General features: G+C 39.0%; 1 protein-coding gene and 1 long non-coding RNA gene across 2 annotated transcripts in view; one reads left to right on the top strand and one right to left on the bottom strand.

Annotated features, from left to right (window-relative positions):
- The window catches only part of LOC135075687 (uncharacterized), a 545,949-nt gene extending 539,804 nt beyond the window's left edge, over nt 1–6,145 (top strand). The window contains exon 2 of the long non-coding RNA XR_010258093.1: nt 5,986–6,145. This is a non-coding gene — a long non-coding RNA (uncharacterized LOC135075687). The remainder of the gene's footprint in view (nt 1–5,985) is intronic.
- The window catches only part of LOC135075686 (calmodulin-binding transcription activator 2), a 96,016-nt gene that overhangs the window by 8,027 nt on the left and 65,820 nt on the right, over nt 1–22,169 (bottom strand). Inside the window, exons 5-18 of the mRNA XM_063970138.1 lie at nt 19,760–19,806; nt 18,653–19,684; nt 18,082–18,322; nt 17,365–17,588; nt 16,701–16,970; nt 16,244–16,434; nt 15,699–15,833; nt 15,350–15,444; nt 11,062–11,129; nt 10,444–10,586; nt 9,451–9,611; nt 8,557–8,693; nt 7,001–7,095; nt 3,616–3,690 (exon numbers count right to left, since the gene is read on the bottom strand). Of these exons, the coding sequence (XP_063826208.1) occupies nt 3,616–3,690; nt 7,001–7,095; nt 8,557–8,693; nt 9,451–9,611; nt 10,444–10,586; nt 11,062–11,129; nt 15,350–15,444; nt 15,699–15,833; nt 16,244–16,434; nt 16,701–16,970; nt 17,365–17,588; nt 18,082–18,322; nt 18,653–19,684; nt 19,760–19,806 (2,914 nt within the window). The remainder of the gene's footprint in view (nt 1–3,615; nt 3,691–7,000; nt 7,096–8,556; nt 8,694–9,450; nt 9,612–10,443; nt 10,587–11,061; nt 11,130–15,349; nt 15,445–15,698; nt 15,834–16,243; nt 16,435–16,700; nt 16,971–17,364; nt 17,589–18,081; nt 18,323–18,652; nt 19,685–19,759; nt 19,807–22,169) is intronic.

The raw sequence follows: 22,169 nt of genomic DNA, 5'->3' as shown, positions 1-22,169 counted from the left end.
TACGTAAAAATTTAGAATTCAAATAAAAACCGAAGATGTTAACAGATAACTGGGTGTCAAACTTAAAATAATCTTCAACTTTCTTATTAAAGTCCTCAAGTTCGAAGCTTCGAAACTTCGCCTTAAGAGCTTTTTCAGCCGTCATTATAAAAGATATCCATTGATGCTGTATCAATGGACTTTTCGAGCTTTTTGTCAAACTTTTATAATAAGATCGAGCGGGGTTGAACAACTTGAACATGTTTTAATTAAATATCGGAATCCTCCAGTACCTTTACTGTAGTAACAGACATCAATGTATAAATTTATTTCATGGAAGCCTTACACTAGGAAAAAAGCATTACTAGTTTTTCTAAATCTTAATTCCAAAGACTTCTAGAAAGTTCTAATTTATTTCAATGTTTATATGTATATGATACTTTTCGTAAATTATATCAAATTAGAGCTACACTTCATAATAACGGTAGAGAAGCGTAGCAACCTCAAAGGGACCTGCTGAAAATGAGTGTCGAAGCATGCCCAATACCCACGGCATGTCTCGATTAATGCTGAGCGAGCCCCTACTTTATTTTTATTTTCTTTATGCATAACAAGGCAGTTATTTGACCGCAATCGCACCTGGTGTTAAGTGCGATGTAGTCTAGGATGGTACATAAAATATCTGCCCTGTAAGTGCCTATTCACACACGCCTTGAAAAGGCCCGGACTTGACTGGAGGACACAATTTCTACAGGGTGTTAGGTAAATGGGTATATGAGCCGGCACTAGTCCATGTTAACATGGGCATATAAATGGTACGGTGAAATCAGAAAATTGATATCTTCATTTTAATTATTTTAATTTTCATACAAATCGGATTTTATAAAATGTATTTTGTATGAAAATTAAAAAATAAATGATGATATCAAATTTCTGACTTCACCATACCATTTATATGCCCATGTTATCATGGGCTAGTGTCGGCTCATATACCCATTTACCTAACACCCTGTATAACTTTTTTGTTAATTTTAACCTGTAAGTATTTGCTGGTCGTCAAATAGTCAAATAAAGCTTATTATTACTATTAATAATAATAATTGTGTCCTGGCTTAAATAGCCACACTTATGAGTGTTATTCAATCAAGCCCGTATCCAGCGGTAAGCCTACGGTCCCTGGATAAAAGTCTAGCGCAATAACATATTTTCCTCCATATTCCGTATCTTATACTCGTTTCTATTCAAAAAGGCTTTGCCCCTCTGTAATGGAGTTGAGATATTAGTTCCGGGCAAACAATTTCGGAGTCCTCCAGGGATTTAGCAACAAAACTTGTATCACAGGGGAGGTAAGATGTAGCAGGTTTTTTATGAGTCTATATACATACTCCCAAGCCGCTTTTGGCTACGGTAACTACGACAAAATTCCTTTAGTCCGCAATAAGAGGGCTACGCTGGGCTGCCCTATCATGTGCCCTCACATGGCTACAGTAGCCAATCTTGTTGGTAAACGTGAGCGAACAACGTCGACACGTTAGGACACCGCTGATGTAGTGATAGCCGCTGCTGGTCTGGCATTAGAGTTATGTAACATGCCACAGGTAAAAAAACTATCATTCTGATTATTTTAGCTACTGCATCCTTTCGCGGCTCGATTGCAAGATTGTTATACGTAGAGGTAAATTGATTGAAGGCTTTCAAAATGTCATATTCTTTCTGTGCTAAAGCTTAATTGTTGTGTTCCGGCAGTTAGAGGTAAGATAGCCAGTTCCTCCTTTTAATTTAAGCATCACTAACTTAAATAAGCGTAAACTTTGTAAGGACCGGACACACTGAACCTACTTGTACTGAAAGTTTACCGAGGATCATATTATTGTATTTATTTATTCACTGAATTTTAATGAAGAGAGAAATTAAATTAAAATATTATTATAACAATGAATATTCATAAACGTTATTGTTCAGTGAAAGCTTGGAACGTTTATTTTAGTTTCGCAATTAAATTGGACGTAAAGTAAAATTGATAGCGGCTTTTATTAAACATTTCATTCATAAACAAGGCTTTAATTGAAGTATTATTTTACTAGTATACAACCCGTTTCAGCCAAATGACGTCCACTGCTGGACAAAGGCCTCCTCCAAGGTTTTCCACAATGCACGGTCCTGCGCTGCCCGCATCCAGGCTCTTCCCGCGACCTTTACGAGATCGTCGGTCCACCTAGTAGGAGGCCTGCCCACGCTACGTCTTCCAGCCCGCGGTCGCCACTCGAGAACTTTTCTGCCCCAACGGCCATCGTCTCTACGAGCTATGTGCCCCGCCCACTGCCACTTGGTTTTAGCAATTCTGCGAGCTATGTCGGTCACTTTGGTTCTCCTGCGGATCTCCTCATTTCTGATTCGATCACGCAGGGAAACTCCAAGCATGGCCCGCTCCATCGCCCTTTGGGTGACCTTGAGCCTTCTTATGAGGCCCATAGTAAGCGACCACGTTTCGGATCCATAAATCAACACTGGCAACACACTGCTCGAAGACTTTTGTCTTGAGACACTAGTATACAAATTAGGCCTTAAAATAATATTTCAATCATTTGGGACTACGTAAATAATCATTTTCATGGAACTATCAACCGTAAAAATCAATTCACAATGTTACCAATATTAGAATAGACCCCAAAAAACTTCGTAGCTTATTCGTGCAAATATTTTTAGATGTACACGATATTTTTCTAATAAAGGTCGTCCAGGGCCGTGGAAAATTATACAGCTAGATAAAAGGGGATATCAATTATATATGACCAGCGTATCGCGAAATTATTGCTCATTGTACCCCGTCAGGGTAATATTTATCATTTTTATGCTGATGGAAATGAGGTAAATAGAGGTTTGTATTATCATCGGATATTTATTAAGTGGGATGGACAGTGTGGGTCTTTTCATAGGCTGTAACAAAAAGGTTGGCAATATGGGAGATATTGAAAACGTTGTCTAAAGGCTGGGGTTATTACACTAATACTAGGTTGATAAGCATGTAGAAGGGCTTTCGTGGAAATAATTATATTCAGAGGTCAAGAATAATAGAGTCGTAATATTCGTTAAATTAGAATACATTTTGGCCATCGATAAGTTGAATTACTGATTGTTAATTGCCACTTGTGGTCTAAATTGAATAAAATATTTTTGATTTTGATTTTAATATGATGCCTATTCGCTGTCGTAGGATTTTGTCCAAGTTTATTTGAAACTTAGTAATAATTCGATCACGGAAACAGAACACATACCTAATTATAATCATGGTATCGATTAAAAGGATATTAGGTACCATTTCTTCAATAACTTACATTTCGTCTCAATTGTTAAATCCGTTTGAGGAATCACTGATCCTGATAATACAGTTTTTTACTAGTTTCCGGGTCAGGGTTCCAAGTTTTTGTGACACTAAAAATTAAAACTAACCCTAGAGTAACATAGTTCTACTTATTACTTAATATTGTAAATTACTGGGTTGTTTAAGTGAATAAAAAAATATTTAATTATTTCAGAGCGTAAACTTTTAAAAGCTTAACTCAAATACTGCTTAACGGCAGTAATTAATACCGCCTATGTTTCGATACATTAAAAACTAATAACTAATTCACTTACTTGATTTTAGATTGTCTCATGAACTGCTGAATCTTCCTCGCGGCTTGGTTTTGACGCCTCTGGGAATATGTCCTCCTATATCGAAATGAAGAATATTAGGTCTCATACAAAATTCCTTTTCTTTTCATAAAAGAAGATTCACCAGATGTTAAAAAACGAATTCTGGCTTTCTCTTCTGGCTTTTCAGAGATCAAACAAGTTTATGATTAAAATATTATGTTTTACTTTGGACCTGTTTCATAACTTTCTGAAGCCCCTGATAGCAACACCTATTCCCTGTCACTGAAAAAAATGTTTGGTTACTGCTTACACAACAAAAGTGACCACCGAACTAAGTGTTAACTATAACCAAACCAAGTCTAGCTCACTACAGAATTATTTGTTTAATTTACACAACATTTTGTTCCTCATAACCACAGTGTTCCGTGTTCACTTTTGTTGTGTAAGCAGTAACCAAACATTTTTTCAGTTTAGATAAAGTATAACTTTTGATAAAGTTTTCAAGTCTCAAATATCTTATTGATAGATAAAATTACTGGTAAGCATGTAAAATATATACCTACTCTTAAGGCCGGGTAGCAGAGAAAATGGCGAAAATGAGGTTTTCATTTTTCATTTTTGAGGTACTAAACAGTAAAATTAAAGGCTAAGATTTTTATTGGGCATAGTTGAGGATATTTTCGAGGGCTATTAACGGATGGAAACACGATTTGATGAAGTTGACTCGATAGAATATATTCCCAAAGTTACCTCTATTCGTTTTCTATTTATGGTTTTATTTTTAAAATAAGCGATTTGAGATTCTAAATCTTTTACTAAACTAAAGTTCAGAAATAACTTGAGGGCTTTTAACGGATGAAATTTTTATATTGCGTCTTATTTAGTTACTATGTTAAAAAATGTGGAAAAAATCGTCCATGACGGCTTGGACAATCTCAATCAGTCGCGCGGTGGCGCTTACGGAGGACGGACGCGTGTCAGTTTTATGGCCGTGACAGTTCGCGATTTGTCAATATTTTTGACAATGATGACTTTGATGAGTCACAGTATAATAATATCAGTGTTACTGGAGAAAGCTTAAATTTTTGATAATTAAGAATTATCAATTTTGTCTACCTATTGAAATTTAAATCGTTCGCATCCTTTTAAACGAAGACTCTACTCATGATACATAGTACATTCCTCAAATATGAGACAAAACCAATGAGTTAAAATTACATTTTAATAGTACCTACATATAATCGTCTTACACTCTTTAGAAGAGCACACTGACACAAATAAATAATAAAAAATGCTGTCTAAGGTCTGTAGCTAAAGGTCTAAGCTGTAAGATAGAAGAATCTTCTAGCCAAAAAGATGGCAGATGCAACAGATGTTAACGGATTTAAAACTGGAGTTCATATGACTCCTTGTAGACTTGTGTGTCTAGAGCGTCCCTTCCTCCACCATGCGTAAGAATTTTCACAAAAATACTGTTTAAGGTCTGTAGATAAAGGTCTAAGCCGTAAGATAGAAGAATCTTATAGCCAAAAACATATGCAGCAGATATCAACGGATTTAAAACTGGAGTTCATGTGTATCCTTGTAGTTTTGAGTCTCTAGAGCAGTGGTTCTTAACCTTTAAGTCATGAGGGACCATTTTACCAAATTTCTGTCTTGTCAGGGACCACCTCATAATCGATCAAAACAAGTTTGACTGCAAAAATCAGTTAAAAGTGGTTTTGACCAAGGTGTGCAAGTGCACATCGTGGACCACTTGGAATGCCTCCAGGGACCACCAGCGGTCCGCGGACCACCGGTTAAGAACCACAGCTCTAGAGCGTCCCTTCCTCCACCATGCGTAAGAATGTTTCAAAAATACTGTCTAAGGTCTGTAGCTAAAGGTCTAAGCTGCAAGATAAAATAATCTTCTAGCCAATAACTTTAAAACTATAATTTGAACGAATTTTGCTATTAGTGGACAAATTTCTGCTCACGATGGACTAATTATCTGCTATACTCTCGACTCTCTAAAGCACAACATTTATAAAAATTTTGCTGCGGTAATGCACTCCAGGTAACAGTGTGTGATGCTCATTGCTCATAGTGATTTTCGATACAGAGCCCCGTACATACGTTATACATAAATTATGGAAAGAAAACACCCAGACCAATACAAACAAATATGTATGCAATTTTAGTATGATATTTTTATTTATTATTAATAAACAAAAAGACTGAACAAAATTGATGCGTGTACTGATTAATGTAATTAACCACATGCAAAGCTTTGTGAATTGCAACAACTATAATTTATTATCCAAGCTCTAAATAATCGCTATTACGAGTAACTGATCATAAAATGTTTTTCCAATCGCTCAAGCTCCCGAGGATCTACCGATAGGTCGGGTGACGTAATCTTGAAATTCTTTTAGCCGGCGCGGAACTTCCGGAAGGTCGGGTGACGCCACGCCTCTTTGAACCGTGTTTACTTTGGCAGTTATATTCTATATTTATTCGATTCTAAAATATATTCCCAAAAATTTTAAAAGTTGTTTTAATTTGTATCGCTTGGATATGATTTGTATTAGAAAGTGCTGTGAGTGTGACCACAGAATAATAATAAGTACTACGTACAGAAGTTTTACTTCGCGAGGGTATTAAAAAAAATGTATGCTCAATGTCATTAACAATATGGTGTAATTTAGCCTATCTCAAGAGTCAAGCACCATTTTGTTGACAAACGTCAGTGATCGGCACTGCGCCGAAGCTATAGGGCTGACTTCGGTTAAATGATGTGACGTGAGGTGCCAAACTGCGGAAAATGGCGGAGGAAATACATGATTTAGCATGAATTATCATGAATAATATTAACTACTTATTTACCTCTCAGTGTCTTCAGGCAACTTTATACATTACATTCTGTGTTTTTATTATTATTTAGGCAGTTAAATACTGCACAGTATTTAGTACACCATTTTCTTCATTTTTTTTCCATCATACACAAGAATACGCGTGCGTGAGTCAATGTTCGCTCGTATGTGAGGCCTTGTCGAATAGTATCCTGTAGGTGGGCCATCGTGCGTGTTTTGTTTTCGATGTAAACTCGCGGAGATTAACAGGCCTGGTGTGACGCTTGAACGGAAGGAAGTCAACCTAACCTAACCAACTGCGTATATCTAAACTGCGTATTTCTATACTGTGTAGCCGCGAGAGCTCTTTGGCGCGCTGTCTTCGGCGAAGTATTGCGCGCGCAGATTTTGACAGCGCGAAATACCTACTTTAGCAGAAATACCAAGCCTTAATATTAATTACTTTACCGCTAAATATCAAACAGCTAAAAATGTTATCAAGACACGTAAAACTGGCCCTTATGCTACTAGCAATAAAGTTTTAAACGGCTTACTTGATGGGTGTGGAGGCGAGGCGGCGCGCGCGCATTGTGCGGTATCCGCGCTGGATCACCGTGGCCGCCGCGTGCATCTGCTTCAAGTACGCGAACTGCGCAAACGAGGGTAGATTACACTTTTACTACACTAGTTACGGGACTATTCACACCTCTCGTTCCCACTGCTGGAACTCCTGTACCTTTAGCATGAACAACTTTCGTCTTCGAATCGTAATTCGATACTCAACGTTCGAATTAAACGATAACATGACAATTTTGATTCTCAAAACAAGTTTAGTGCAACCATTTCAACTAAATTCACTTTACTGTGAAAACCCAACTAATGAAGGTCAGGAAAGAAACTGTCATTGTCATAAGTATAAGTGGCATTAATTTGTTACATTTCCACTGCTAGCTACCAGTACTGTTCATCATCAGGTAATTAGTGTCAGCTGCAGGAGTACGACCCACTTCAACTGACAAAATGGAGAGCACCAGAGGAAATTGGAGAATTTGACTTATACTCCCCCTACTATTACTTACTAATAGGCCCAACAGCTTAACATTCTCATCAAAATATAGGAGGGACTAGAGAGCTTTGGACTTAAACACTTAGAACTCATAGTGAATAGTGAATTCCAGTTAACAGTAGAGTCATATTAAAGATATGTAAATTTTACGCCCGTAATTTTTAAGTGACCCCTAGTAGCAACAGGAAGTTTGTTTTCATAAGGGTCACTTAAAAGTTAGGGATTGATGGTGAAAATGGGCAACATCAGTCTCCATAGAAACGGCGCTTATGTAACATACAAGAAAGATGTGCAGAGTATTCTTTCAGAGTATTCAATTAGGTGGCTAATTGTACCTACTTATCCGCCTGCCAAGCGTGGGGATTATGGCAAAACCCTCTACTATAGTGGAGGAGGCTCATAGTCCAGCAGTGGACTGTAAAGGGCTGTTGATGATGATCCGTGTGTTCCTCTTTTTTTTTTCTTATTTTGTTGAGGTGTCCAATAAAGAGTTCTACACTCGGCATCAAATAAATCGCACCTCCCGCGACAAGCACTTATCAAACGTATGCATCCCCACTTCCCACCAACATTGGTACCATTTGAAAGCCTAGTTCTAAACTTCATTTCATTAAAGGAAAGGTTTTTACCCCAAAAATGTGTCTTTACAAGGATCCAGAGACACTTCTACAAAAAATAGGTAGTTACGCTATAGCCATTTTTTATTACTATAAAACTGTTAAGTTGGGATTAATCGCTATCCATCTGTTAAAGAGGACACGTGAGATCTTTATTTGGTTTTATAACCATAAAAAAATTGGTCTAATTGATCCCAGAGGTGAGCCCAAAGTGAGGTCTATTTTCAAGTCACATTTATGGTATATGTTAATCATTTATTTAGAAATAAAATGTATTTTTCTTTAAGGATATTTATTGGACTTTCAAATAACACCAATATTGTTGGGGTACCATGATTGTGTCAGAAGAAAATCTTTAAAGTTCGCGTCGCGGAAGGTGAGGTTTATTTGATGTTGAGTGTGTTTATTATAATTATTATCAACTTACCTGTTTGTACCGCCGGTAGCAGTTCTGTATAGTGATAGCGGCGGCGGCGGCGCGCCGTTGTAACTGCCGGCCTCGGTACTGCCGGTACGCCTTCTGTATCGTGATGGCCGCCGAGTATAGCTCGCGCTGTTCTCGGTCTGTTGAATGAAGAAGATTATGAGAAATATTTAACTGATAGAGAGAGGAGAAGAAGCCTAAGGCCTGCTATACACGGACAGCTTGAAGCAGTTAATGTCGGCAGCTTCAAGCTGCGACTGCATAGCAAACTATGGAAACAGTTGTAACTGCTCGAGCGGTTCCGTGTACGTAGTGTACTGTAGTTTACTATGCAGTCGCAGCTTGAAGCTGTCGGATACTAGCTGCTTCAAGCTGTCCGTGTATGGCGGGTCTAAGTTACGGCAATAGCTACAGGGCTCTTTCTTTAGATAACCACACGCCAAAGAAACATATACCCTGAAAAATATTTTTTGTAATTTAGTCAGATTAAAGAAGTTGGTGGTTGAGTCCAGAAACTCCTGCACTATTGCAGACGAGACTGCATTGATTGCGCACCTGTGTAACTTGAGGTAGGGCAATCGGGGAAAAATTAGCCCAGACAATGGAGCTGACCCGTCATAGCATCTTTTATAAGCGTCAGATGTGCATGGTGACGCACATAAACTCTAGTTTCAAAGTTTCAAAGCCTACATTACCCATATAGTCGATCACCTAAAAGAATTTAACCAAACTTAAGCAATCATCATAATTCACAAACTAAATCATTGCACTGCAATTGGAGTACTTCACTAGCTTTCTTTGCATGTGTATCTCAATAACCACAACAATAACACTCACTAACAAAAAAAAAGGTAGAACTGTGGGGTACCTGGATATAGAGGGTAGACTCATTCTTACCATTTAGTGTAAGACTGGAGAAATGCGTGGTAGCGTTCAGGAACTCCTGCAGTGTAGCAGACGGGGCCGCGTTGATCGCGGGCCTGGGAGACGGCGGTGGAGGCGACAACGCGGACCCGGGAGATACGGATCCTGATGATGGAGTCGATCCACCGCAATACCTAGGAAACAAAATGTGATAGGGTTAACATGGTACAATAACAAAACACATAGCAGTGATTGTCACAGCAGATGATGCTAAATCTGCGGTAAAAAAGCTTTACAGTTATTGATACTTAGTTTAGAACTTTATGCTTTATATATATATTGGATCATTTATTGCGCATAAACAGATTTTAACCCTTTCAAAGATTGACTTCTACTTCTGGGTATGAGCACCTTCCAACTCCCAAGACCCATAGAATAAGCTGCTAGGCAACCGATTAGGTATGCAAGTAGAAAATAGTAAAGGGTCTGTCATAAATTCAAGCCTAACGCAAACAATCTTAATACTGATTAAGTTACCCATAAGTATAGATGTATTATGTCCTCTAACTAAGAAGAATGATTGCTAATAACACAATACCTATAATAAGTGTTATCGCAGAATTCAAAGCTGAACTCGGTATTGAAGGTGGTGGCGTCATCGAGCAGCGGGACCATGAGCGTGTCCTCGCCGTTGTTCCCTCCTCAACTGTTTGTTATTATGAATGCCCTCTACTTTAAGAAGTATGATTATCAATAACAATATACCTGTAAGTGTTATCGCAGAACTCAAAGCTGAATTCTGTGTTGAAGGTGGTGGCGTTCGAGCAGCAAGATCATAAGCGTGACAGTATACATAATACTATACCTGTAAGTATTGTCGCAGAACTCAAAGCTGAACTCGGTGTTGAAGGTGGTGGCGTCATCGAGCAGCGGGACCATGAGCGTGTCCTCGCTGTTGACTTTAACGCAATGGTTTTGTAGTTTTATATGTCCTTTGAGAAGAATATGATGTTATTAACGCAGTACCTGTAAGTATTATCGCAGAACTCAAAGCTGAACTCGGTGTTGAAGGTGGTGGCGTCATCGAGCAGCGGGACCATGAGCGTGTCCTCGCCGTTGCCCCCGCCGCCCTCGAGCCCGCAGCCCGACAGCAACGACGAGCTTTCGTTCTGGGACCAGAGAATCATGTTATTGATCTTTTTGAAATGCTAGGCACAGTGGCTTCAAGACACGCACAGTGTATGTGACATGAAACCACTGTGCTATTGATATTTATTTTATTAAGAAACATTGTTCGTTTTTTGTTTGGCAAAAATATTTGATTATACGCATTATCTGAGTACGTACTGTTCAGAACTAAGTGGTTCCTGCAGTGCAGAAGGGTGCATTTTATTATGTCCAAATGTCAGCGAGATTTCATACGTACAAACATGTTTATGTTGAACGTCACATGTCACCCGTCCCGCACTGCTCCCATACGGCAGGAACCTACTCAGTTATGCACTATGCCTGTACTTCAAGCTACTAAGGTGATTAGGGTAAATAGACAATACTCTTTCATTCATTACACTCGTTCATAATAAATCTAATTTTATTTTTAGCGCCCTTATTGGGTACCTATACAATGAAACAAAATGTACGTACTTTTATCCTTTCTGGCATCGCGGCGATGATTTGCTCGGCCAACGTGAACACTCTGTCATCCTGCTCCCCTGAAAGTATTTGTGATGTGGAACCTCATACTGAACACTTCTACAATACACTTAAAGAGCAGCATCAAGAAATTATAGAACACATCAGGCAGGTTGGCCTTGAAAATGGTTTTCATTTTATGATAGAGCAAGAAACTAAATTAATAATTTCCTTCAATGGCGTATGTTACATTGAAACTGTGAATGGTTTTATTTCTATAATCTTTTGATGCAGATTTCATACACACAGTTATACTCGTAGCATAGTCACACTTTTGTCGAAGTTTCACAAAGTGTTCATATTTTTTTAAATCGTTTCTTCAAAAATAAACAAGGTATTTTTTTAAATAATAGACCTATTTAAAAACAACTTTATGAAACTTCAGCAACATTAAACATCAATAGCTATACATTTACAACATACAATAACACATAGAAAGTGCTAACATTTTGTTCTTAATTAGCTTAACAAACGAGATTTCCAAAATTTTGCATAAAATGTTAACATCAAGATATTTTCAAAGTGTAGAGTTTTAAGAAATACAATATTATAAACAGCAATGAAATAACAGCGCTGTATTTTTTCCCTCACATAGCTTGGTTTCTTGTTATAATAAGTACAGCAAAACTACACATAAAAAGCCGTCATAATAAATATTCGTCATGCAAGCAATTTTAGCGTCATGCAGTGTATTATGTTTCGTTTTCTTGATCAGTGTAACATTTTTCAACGCTGACGTCAAGTGTACTGAAATGGAAAAAAAGCCAATCGATTTGATGTGTTTGAAGGTACTGTAGTTGTGGATAGACCAATACGAACCATTCAAAGCGACATCGATTGACAACATCGAGTAAGCTAAACTGAACTTTATGTCGTTGTCTTTAAAATGTAAAATGAGTTTCTGAGAACAATCTGAATCAGTAATGCAGCTGAAAGAGTTGTTACTGACTCAGATAATTCAGTTTAGCTTAAGGAAACTACAAACACCAACATTGGGGGATCTCCGCTCAATACAGGATACAAAAATACAGAAGAGACTACAAGTGGTCTACCGACATACAGTGTTCACGTTCAGGGCTACAGACTGGCGACAGAAAGGGACAGAGATATACAGACGACTTGTTAGAAGAAGAGGACCGAGCGGCCAGATGCACTACTACAATCACAACATTGAGATAGGAGCGGAGGGAAGCTGCGGCTTGAAATGGTATAGAACAGTTGTATTGTAAATTTCTTAGCCAATTCAGGTTTTGGGTATTGTAATTTAATATCCTGGTCAGGGTTTTGTTGGAGTTTATAACTAGAAGAAATCCAATTTTACAAATAATATGAATACACGGTTTTGAAGTAGTATTCAAAATTAGTTTCACGTTACTAAAATGTGTGCTATCTCATATTTTTAATCATTTCCAAAAATGAAAGGCCAATTAGGAGAAACACATTAAACTTCAAAACATTCACGTCAGCAGACAATAATTTACAATTTGTAATCTCATTAATTTTATTGATTCTAGAATTTCCAAACATCTCCAAAAGTCCAATTTTCAATTTAGCCCCAAGTGACTGCTCAATCATTTCAAGTCATCTGACTTGGTCGTGCGAAATTTTCGTACCATCTATACCGTTTCTCGCCGCGACTGACCTTGGGGCGGCGGCGGGGGCGGGCTGGCGGGGGGCGAGGTGTCCGACAGCGCCTCCACGTCTATGAGCGGGCTGGCCGCGCGTCGCCACGCGGTCTCGCCTGGACAACACGCCGGCTGAGTATGGATAGCGAGGTGGGTTCCTTGCCTTTAGTTATTCAAACGAGGTCTCAACGCCTACTCATACTGCCATGGTTGTCACCTTTTTAGATACATTATGGACGTAATTAGTCGCGACCACCTCTTAAATTATGTCAGCCATGGTCCTTCCATTATAATTATAACTACCCCCACGTCTATGAGCATGCTGGCCACGAGACGCCACGCGGTCTCGCCTGGACAACACGCCGGCTGAGTATGGATAGCGAGGTGGGTTCCTTGCCTTTAGTTATTCAAACGAGGTCTCAACGCCTACTAATACTGCCTTGGTTGTCACCTTTTTAGATACATTATGGACGTAATAAGTCGCGACCACCTCTTAAATTATGTCAGCCATGGTTCTTCCGTTATAATTATAACTACCTCCACGTCTATGAGCGGGCTGGCCGCGCGTCGCCACGCGGTCTCGCCTGGACAACACGCCGGCTGAGTATGGATAGCGAGGTGGGTTCCTTGCCTTTAGTTATTCAAACGAGGTCTCAACGCCTACTCATACTGCCATGGTTGTCACCTTTTTAGATACATTATGGACGTAATTAGTCGCGACCACCTCTTAAATTATGTCAGCCATGGTCCTTCCATTATAATTATAACTACCCCCACGTCTATGAGCATGCTGGCCACGAGACGCCACGCGGTCTCGCCTGGACAACACGCCGGCTGAGTATGGATAGCGAGGTGGGTTCCTTGCCTTTAGTTATTCAAACGAGGTCTCAACGCCTACTAATACTGCCTTGGTTGTCACCTTTTTAGTTACATTATGGACGTAATAAGTCGCGACCACCTCTTAAAATTATGTCAGCCATGGTCCTTCCGTTATAATTATAACTACCTCCACGTCTATGAGTTGGCTGGCCACGAGTCGCCACGCGGTCTCGCCTGGACAACACGCCGGCTGAGTATGGATAGCGAGGTGGGTTCCTTGCCTTTAGTTATTCAAACGAGGTCTCAACACCTACTAATACTGCCATTGATGTCACCTTTTTAGTTACATTAGGTTACCTCCTAAATTACGTCAGGCATCATGATCCTTTCGTCATAATAGGTAAACCCAACACGCCGGCTGAGTATGGATAGCGAGGTGGGTTCCTTGCCTTTAGTTATTCAAACGAGGTCTCAACGCCTACTGATACTGCCTTGGTTGTCACCTTTTTAGTTATATTATGGACGTAATAAGTCGCGACCACCTCTTAAAATTGTGTCAGCCATGGTTCTTCCGTTATAATTATAACTACCTCCACGTCTATGAGAGGGCTGGCCACGAGTCGCCACGTGGTCTCGCTTAGACAACACGCCGTCTGAGTATGGATAGCGAGGTGGGTTCCTTGCCTTTAGTTATTCAGACGAGGTACTATCGCTCGTCTCAACGCCTATTGATACTGCCATGGTTGTTACCTCGTTAGTTACATTTTGGACGTTCTGAGTCGCGGCCACCTCTTAAATTACATCAGTCATGGTACTTTCGTAATATAACCCATAAATTAGATATGAGTTACATCGATGACGTACTACTAATACTACACGACTGTTCTACGCATTGAAATATTTGTACAATATGGTTTCGATAAAGATAAGAGTCCTTACTTTAAATTACTGCATTCCGAGTCTACAGTGCATATCATACGTACATGTGTTTGTTTTTTAGTTTTACACCCGATTATTTCTTTTAAACATTTTACAAACCACTTTACGGAGGAACTCACTTCGCTTGCCAAATGCCCGTAGACGATACTGCCGAACCATATTTCCAAATGCGACCGCAACGATCCAAAACTTACACCCTATTATAGCCTCCAGGCGCAGTGCCGATAAACAAATAATCTTCAGCAAATGAAAGGAACTGCTATGTGACACCAGCAGTTATAATACCAGTTCTTATAGCGACTATTATTACCATATGAATTTTGAAACTAGCACTACGAACAGGGTAAAATTTTGGAAGGAGGATTAGCAGATTAATGATGTTTTGAAACCTGTACTTTAATATCATGGCATGAAAAGGAGAGAGATTACTTTGGATAAGGATAGGTGAAATAGATTAAAGTTTAGATAACTACTTGATCAACCTTTTGAAAATGGATGAATTTCAACAGGGCTACTTGCTTGCAAAATTGATAACTACACTACAAAAGTACCGATGTGATGTATTCAATAATGATGGAATGAATTTCTAACAATATTATCTAAAGATTAAATTCTAAAACTATTTTAGGTGAAAGCAGATTTTTAAAACTGAGTCGCTATAAAAATGGTATCTAAATAGTTTCCAGAGGCTGGAATGGGATGATTGAATGATATCTGAAATAGGTATGTTCAGCTTTAAAATGGGTTGATTGGTGATTTTTTAAATAATGAAAAAGACCAAAATTTTGATACAGCTGCATTACTGTTTGGATGAGTCGCTATAAGAGTTGGTATTACTGGTCCCGGTGGAGACTTACAAAGAGCCAAGTCCATGCGTCTCCCGATCTTTGAGTCTCCAAGACTGTCTTCGGAAGTGTCGGAATCAAGAGGCAGGGACATGCTGCGTTCCCACCTGCAACAGTATGTGAAAACCAATTATTATTAACAAAATAACGTCGCTTGCCTGTCTAACTGACGTATCTGTAATTTTTTTTCGAAACTGAGTTATCTACACCATTTCAATCAATTTTGCAAGAGGAATCGATCTGTCTAATAGCCTGAAAATTTTGCTAAATATCAGTTACGTCAGTTAGAGAGGCAAGCGACGGTAATGCAAATATATTTTTTGTTCTTGAATTTAATAACAATTTTTGTTTTATATCTTACCGAGCTGAGCTAGACTCAGATTTGTCGATAGCCGAGCTGGATCTGAACGCGTCCGCCATATTGATTCCGCTATCTATCGAGGGCCTTTTGATGAGGTTGCTCTCCAAACTGCCCGTTCGCCCTTTCTGGGATAAACTGGAAAGAAATAAAAAATATTTCTACAGTCAGTGAAGAACCCAAAATATCGAAATTATCATGAATTTCAAAATTCTGACATCTTATTTTATTTATTTTATTTTTCTTTATTCAGAAAACCACAGCTCATGAATAGCTTTCTATGGTATTATAAACACTCCATTCCTAGGAGGAGGAAGTATCCAGTCCATCACAGCAACGAATTTGAAGTGTCCGAAGCGTCGGGTGACGGCAGCAGTTTGCTTAGCTCCTGCTTCACACTAGCTGAGTCAACTATTAAACAGCTTGCTCTCTTGGTAGAAAATGTATTCTGTTCAGCAGATCAATGAGTTTGGATTGCGCCAAATGCAAGTCAGCTGCATTAGTTCTTGTCTCCTGCTTTATATTGGATCTATCGACTATTTACTTACCTATGTGGCCTCAGAAATACTCCATCCCTAGGCGGAGGGTGTATCCTGTCCAGCAGGGCAGCTAGCTTCGAATGGCCTGAACGCCGGGCAGCAGCAGCGGCCTGCCTGGCTCCCGCCTCACACCGAGTGCCGGCTGACCACCTAGCCAAGACAACAGCTGTTTCTACGTGACCGGCGGCACTTGCCAGCATCTGAAAATAAATACCATATGACTATTATTATAATACTTAGCTTAATTGCCACTAAAAGTCAACCAATGAAAGTCAAGATTGTCCCGGGGAATGTTTCATTGGACCCTCAATGAACCAAAATACAGGTTGGCAAAGGTTTAAGTAAAATTTTAGACACTACTTTTGCGTTGAAAGGCAATACTATTTAATTAGTTGAGAACTATTTAAATCGGTATACATAAAAAGGATACCAGAATAGATTTACTATTGCACTTCTACAAACTTACCAAAGGCGTATTATTATCAACATCCCTCGCCCCCAAATTGACTTCTTTCTCCAGCGCCAGACTGCTGTCATCCTGCTTCCACCTCAGTAGCGCTGTCGTCAGCTTGGTATATCCTAATGCTGCAGCCAAGTGGAGGACGGACGAGCCATCTTCACCAGGCTCCGTGGTGAAACCCTCGGAAGTACCCGTGGAACGGGCGCTTAGTGATCGACAGAAGGAGACCAGCCGCTCTTCAAATTTTGGGTTCGAGTATAGTTGGACCTCATCAATCTGGAATTGAAGATACATAATTTTAGTGTTACAGAATAAGAAAATCAATTTGATTCTAGGAAGTAGGTAATGTTAAAAGACCTTTCTAAATAATTTAACTATGTATGTGTGTCATGAATGGACTCCACAAAGCGCACAGGTTGATAACTTGGTATGATTGAGATCAGAACAGTAACAAAAAATATTGATATCGTCAGTCATAGACACACGACTGCGCGCTATGGCTCATTTTGATCTAGCTGACGGGTTTTATTGAGCAGTCTCTAATTATTTTTGAAAAAATAAGATCTCTGAATTTTAAGAAAGTTAATGCACTAAGTTTAAAATAATAGCCCTTAGCTACCAAAATAATGCGTGGCTAACCCTTAATTGAATCCATTCAACATTTTCATACCTGATTGTTATCATCCATCGGCTCGCTCTTGATCTGCAGCCGTCCATGCAGCCGCTGCAAGCGCTGCAGCAGCGTAAACCGCCTAAAGTCCAGCGACGGCAGCGGCGCGGACGCGGGCGAAGACGGCGCCGGAGCTGGACCGGCTTTGTACTCGAATACCACTGTATCGGAAACCACCCGGCCGCCGCGTGCGACTTGCATCGCTGCTAGGCCGGCTTCATGAGCTAAAAATAATGATGAAAATGACATAATTTAGACAGTTTTTTGTTTTATTTTCTTAGGCTGAGTTGCACCATCTTACTTTAACTTTGACAAACGTCACAATTCTGTCAAACTCCATACAAAAAACACCGGTTATTGTTATAGTTACGGTAAAGTAAGTTGGGGCAACTCAGCCTAAGGCTTATTCAGATAACTAATCAAGAGGAAACTTGAAACGGTTTCTGGTCTGATTACTTCAGAAGTTCAACTTATTTACTAGTCTGATATTACGAGTAGTACCTCCTTTAAATTCTTCCTCCTTATTATTTTACTTCCTTTTACTTCCTTTAGTATTTACTTCCTTTCATTCATATTTTTACTTTGTATTTTTTTATTATGCCTCTGGGAGAAGAAAGCTATGACCGCTATTTATTTCAAAAAACATACTTAAAATTAATGTATCTAGTTGTATCCGATATTATATTATAATACTGTAGTCATTTGCATGGCATTTACCTGGACAATAGCACCTCAGTAGTCCATTCTGCACCAATATCGACGGTACGGGGAAGTTGTCAAAGAGCACCGTATACTGATCCGATGACTCGGTCCAAGGGCCCGCCACTAGGACCTTGGCTCCTCCTTCAGGGTACGCCCATTCGGGAGAATAGTCAGTGATGCTCAGAGTTCCTTCGTTGCTGCATTCCGTTTGCATCTTCTCACTCTCTTCGGCGGGGGGCGACTTGCCACAACTCGGCTGAAAATATGAAATGACCTTTAAGGCCATATCTTTATTATGAATATTTAGATTTGGAAAGAAATCATTGCTTTAGCTAAGCCACATTTTGTTTTTGAAAATTTAACATCCTCATTCAGGATTCCAAAAACGCTCAAATATTTCTGGCATCAATTTCATGCAGTGTTAACCAGACTTAGTGGCTTGCAAAATATTTTGTTAAATACTCGAATGTTTCATTAAGAAAAGTGACATGACAATTTTATTGTTTACTTATTATCTCCAACAAAATATAAGCAACGCATTTGCACGGGTACATCATGCAACCCAAAATGAGTTACAGTTACTTACCACTGGATTCGTTGATATTGAACTAGGATCCAATACCTCTAGTTCCGGAAAATCACCAAGCATATCAAAAGCGTCCAGATTCACAAAAACATTATCATCTACAACATGGGTGGGTGAAGCAACTGCCTCGCAGCTTTCAATAAAGTCCATGGTATCAATTCCTGAGACCATAACATTGGCCGTATCAGAAGATCTCACTCCACTCCTATTTAGTTCACACGAAGGCATATTCGCTGATAGCGTCTTCTGTATGTCTTCATGCGACAATTCCAATGTTTCATCGAAAAATCCACTAGACCCTAAATTTCCATCAGTTCCAAGTAATACTAACGTATCATCACAGTTATCTGTAAAAACCTTACTCTCTAATCGCTCCACCAGATCAGGATACCGAGACGGCGTGGCCGGTGCGCTGGCAATCATCTGGTTTCTAGTCCTATGCTCTATTTTTATTTTTGTTTCAAAAGTCTCTACCTCTATTTTTTCTTCTACTTGACTTTCCACTTCAAAAGTGGAGTCTGAATTTTGACGACATGGAGTCGGAGTGTCAGGCACTTCCCTTTTCAGAACAAAAGTAGGTTTGTACTGCTGTCGGTACCTGTCTCTGGGTTCTTCACAGACAAATGACGTCACTGATAGAGGTGATACTAAGGAGGAATGTTGTTGTGTGGTATTGCTGGTTCCATTCAGGATTAGGAGACCACCGCCTCCTTGTATTTGACCTAGGGATAGAAGTAACGGTGACGCTGATTGTTGTGAAGTTCTGTGATCTCTGGTGTATTGTCTGGGAGGTTGGGACATCGGTCGCGGTGACGGGCCAGTAGTGGACGACACGTGGTGGTCTGACGGTGGTGGCTTAGCCGCTTGGATGCGCCGCAGTGGGTGCGCGCAAGTCCTGGAGTCTTGGCAGGTGGAGTCCGGACAGCCGCATTCCAGCTGCCTGGCAAGGGCCGCGGCTCTGGCCGCCCGTTGCTTTTCCATCAGCTGACCGACGATGGCTTCCACCGTCTCCGCTGTCTGAAACATTTTTCCCTGCAGTTTCATTATAATAGTACTGTTCAAGATGTTTAAAAACAAGAGCATCTGGTATTTTATGGTTACACTTACTGAAATTTCCAGGTCGCTGTTGATGTCCGGCTCATCTTCGCTGAAAACTGAAACAAAACAAAAACAAAAGTTAATTATTGAACCGTTACTAAAGAGATGATTAATAACATGATTGTTTAATTGAATCTACGAATTAAACCAGATAGCAATAGTCCAGTCAAATTAGACATGAACCCTGCAATAATTCGCATACAGCTGAAAATTGGTACGAATGTTCGGAGCACCATTATGAATTAACTGTGAAAAGTCCCCATCGATCCGACGTGTGCTAAAAAAAAAATTCAACGTCAAACTTAAAAAATACGGGTTTTTGAGATTTTCAGCCAAACGGTAAGTTTTATCACAAAAATATGTATGACAAGGTTTAAGGCCATACAATTATCTATCAAAATTGTCTATATACTTTCTCCTAAGAGTCAGCGTTTCTGAGATTCGATGAAACGAAGAGTCAAAAAAGTGTTTTCTTCATAACGGTCTTACACATAAATCCAATGTGATATCGCCTCGTGCCACGACTCAGCATTGTATCATGATGTGTTGTCGACGTCGAATATAAAATGATTAACCTCAATGTCATTTGTCATCTTTAATTGTCGAAAAATGTTTGCAACTTAGACGAAGGACTGCACCGTGAGTTTCTAAGATACGAAGTTTTCGTGTCTATTATGTTTAAGAGCTCTTATATGCACACGTCACTACTCTACTTGTAACTCTATGGTCACTCTTTTAGACCGGTCAAGTCAGAAAATCCAGGTTACAATAATTCGCATAGAGCTGAAAATTTGTGTGATTGTTGAGAACACCATCCTTAATGAAATGTCAAAAGTCCCCAGCGATCAGACATTTGAAAAAAAAATTTACGAAGTCCAAGTTTTTTGCATTTTTCCGCCAAACAGTAAACTTATCATAAGAAATGATAAGAAATAGTAGTAGATCATAAAATTATCTATTAAAATTGTCTTTGCCCCTTTTTTCTAAGAGTCACCGTTTATGTGGTAACGATGCAAAAAGTTGGAGAATTCGCATTCTGTTAACTACTCCAAAAGTCCACAACTTCAACTCTATTAAAATAGTTTTGAATTGAACAGGATAACAAATACATCTTAAAAAAGGCCTACTGGGGAAACCTGGTAAAAAAAATACGCCAAATAACCCTCATAGGTGTTGTGGAAACATGTGCATATAACGAGAACATCAAAACTAACTTTTTGAATCGTTCTACCTCATAATCGGTGACTCTTAGGAAAAAGGGGTAAAGACAATTTTAATAGATAATTTTATGATCTACTATTATTTCTTATCTATTTTTATGATAAATTTACTACTTGGCCAAAAAATGCAAAAAACTTGGGACTTCGAAAACTTTTTTTTTAAATGACGGATCGTCGGGGACTTTTGACATTTCATTTAGGATGGTGTTCTTAACATTCACACAAATTTTCAGCTCTATGTGAAGTATTATAACCTGGACTGTCTAACTTGGTCGGGCTAAAAGAATGACCATAGAGTTACAAGTAGAGTAGTGACGTGTGCATATAAGAGCTCTTAAACATAATAGACACTAAAACTTCGTATCTTAGAAACTCACGGTGCAGTCCTTCGTTAAAGTTGCACCCATTTTTCGACAATTAAAGATGACAGACGACATTGAGGTTGATTATTTTATATTCGACGTCGACAACACATCATGATACAATGCTGAGTCGTGGCACGAGGCGATATCACATTGGATTTATGTGTAAGACCGTTATGAAGAAAACACTTTTTTGACTCTTCGGATCATCGAATCTCAGAAACGCTGACTCTTAGGAGAAAGTGTATAGACAATTTTGATAGATAATTGTATGGTCTTAAACCTTGTCATACATAGTTTTGTGATAAAACTTACCGTTTGGCTGAAAATCTCAAAAACCCGTATTTTTTAACTTTGACCTTGAATTTTTTTTTTAGCACACGTCGGATCGATGGGGACTTTTCACAGTTAATTCATAATGGTGCTCTGAACATTCGTACCAATTTTCAGCTGTATGCGAATTATTGCAGGGTTCATGTCTAATTTGACTGGACTACAATACAAATCTGTAATTTATAACGTCAAACTTGAACAAATGTTAATGAAATGATTATCGGTATTTACGACGGGATAGGATTATATCGTCCATTGAAATTCAATTTTATTGCTGATTTCATAAATATTCATGGAAGGCCGGGAAGTTTCCAATGTTTTGATTTAATTTCTGATGTTTTACAGTAATGAAATTTTGAAAGTGAGTACAGTTTTAATGCTCTTGTTATCTTAAAATAATTCATTAAATTATAGCAATCATTTTAAATTAACTACGTAGAATTATTATAATTCAAATGGAACTAGCGCAAAAGGCGCTTTAAAGGCTTTCTAGAAAAATACCTA

This window comes from Ostrinia nubilalis, chromosome 10, assembly GCF_963855985.1.
Source record: "Ostrinia nubilalis chromosome 10, ilOstNubi1.1, whole genome shotgun sequence".
In the NCBI taxonomy this organism is placed as follows: domain Eukaryota; kingdom Metazoa; phylum Arthropoda; class Insecta; order Lepidoptera; family Crambidae; genus Ostrinia; species Ostrinia nubilalis.
The sequence above is the reverse complement of the archived record's forward strand: the minus strand, read 5'-3'. Positions and strand labels throughout refer to the sequence as shown.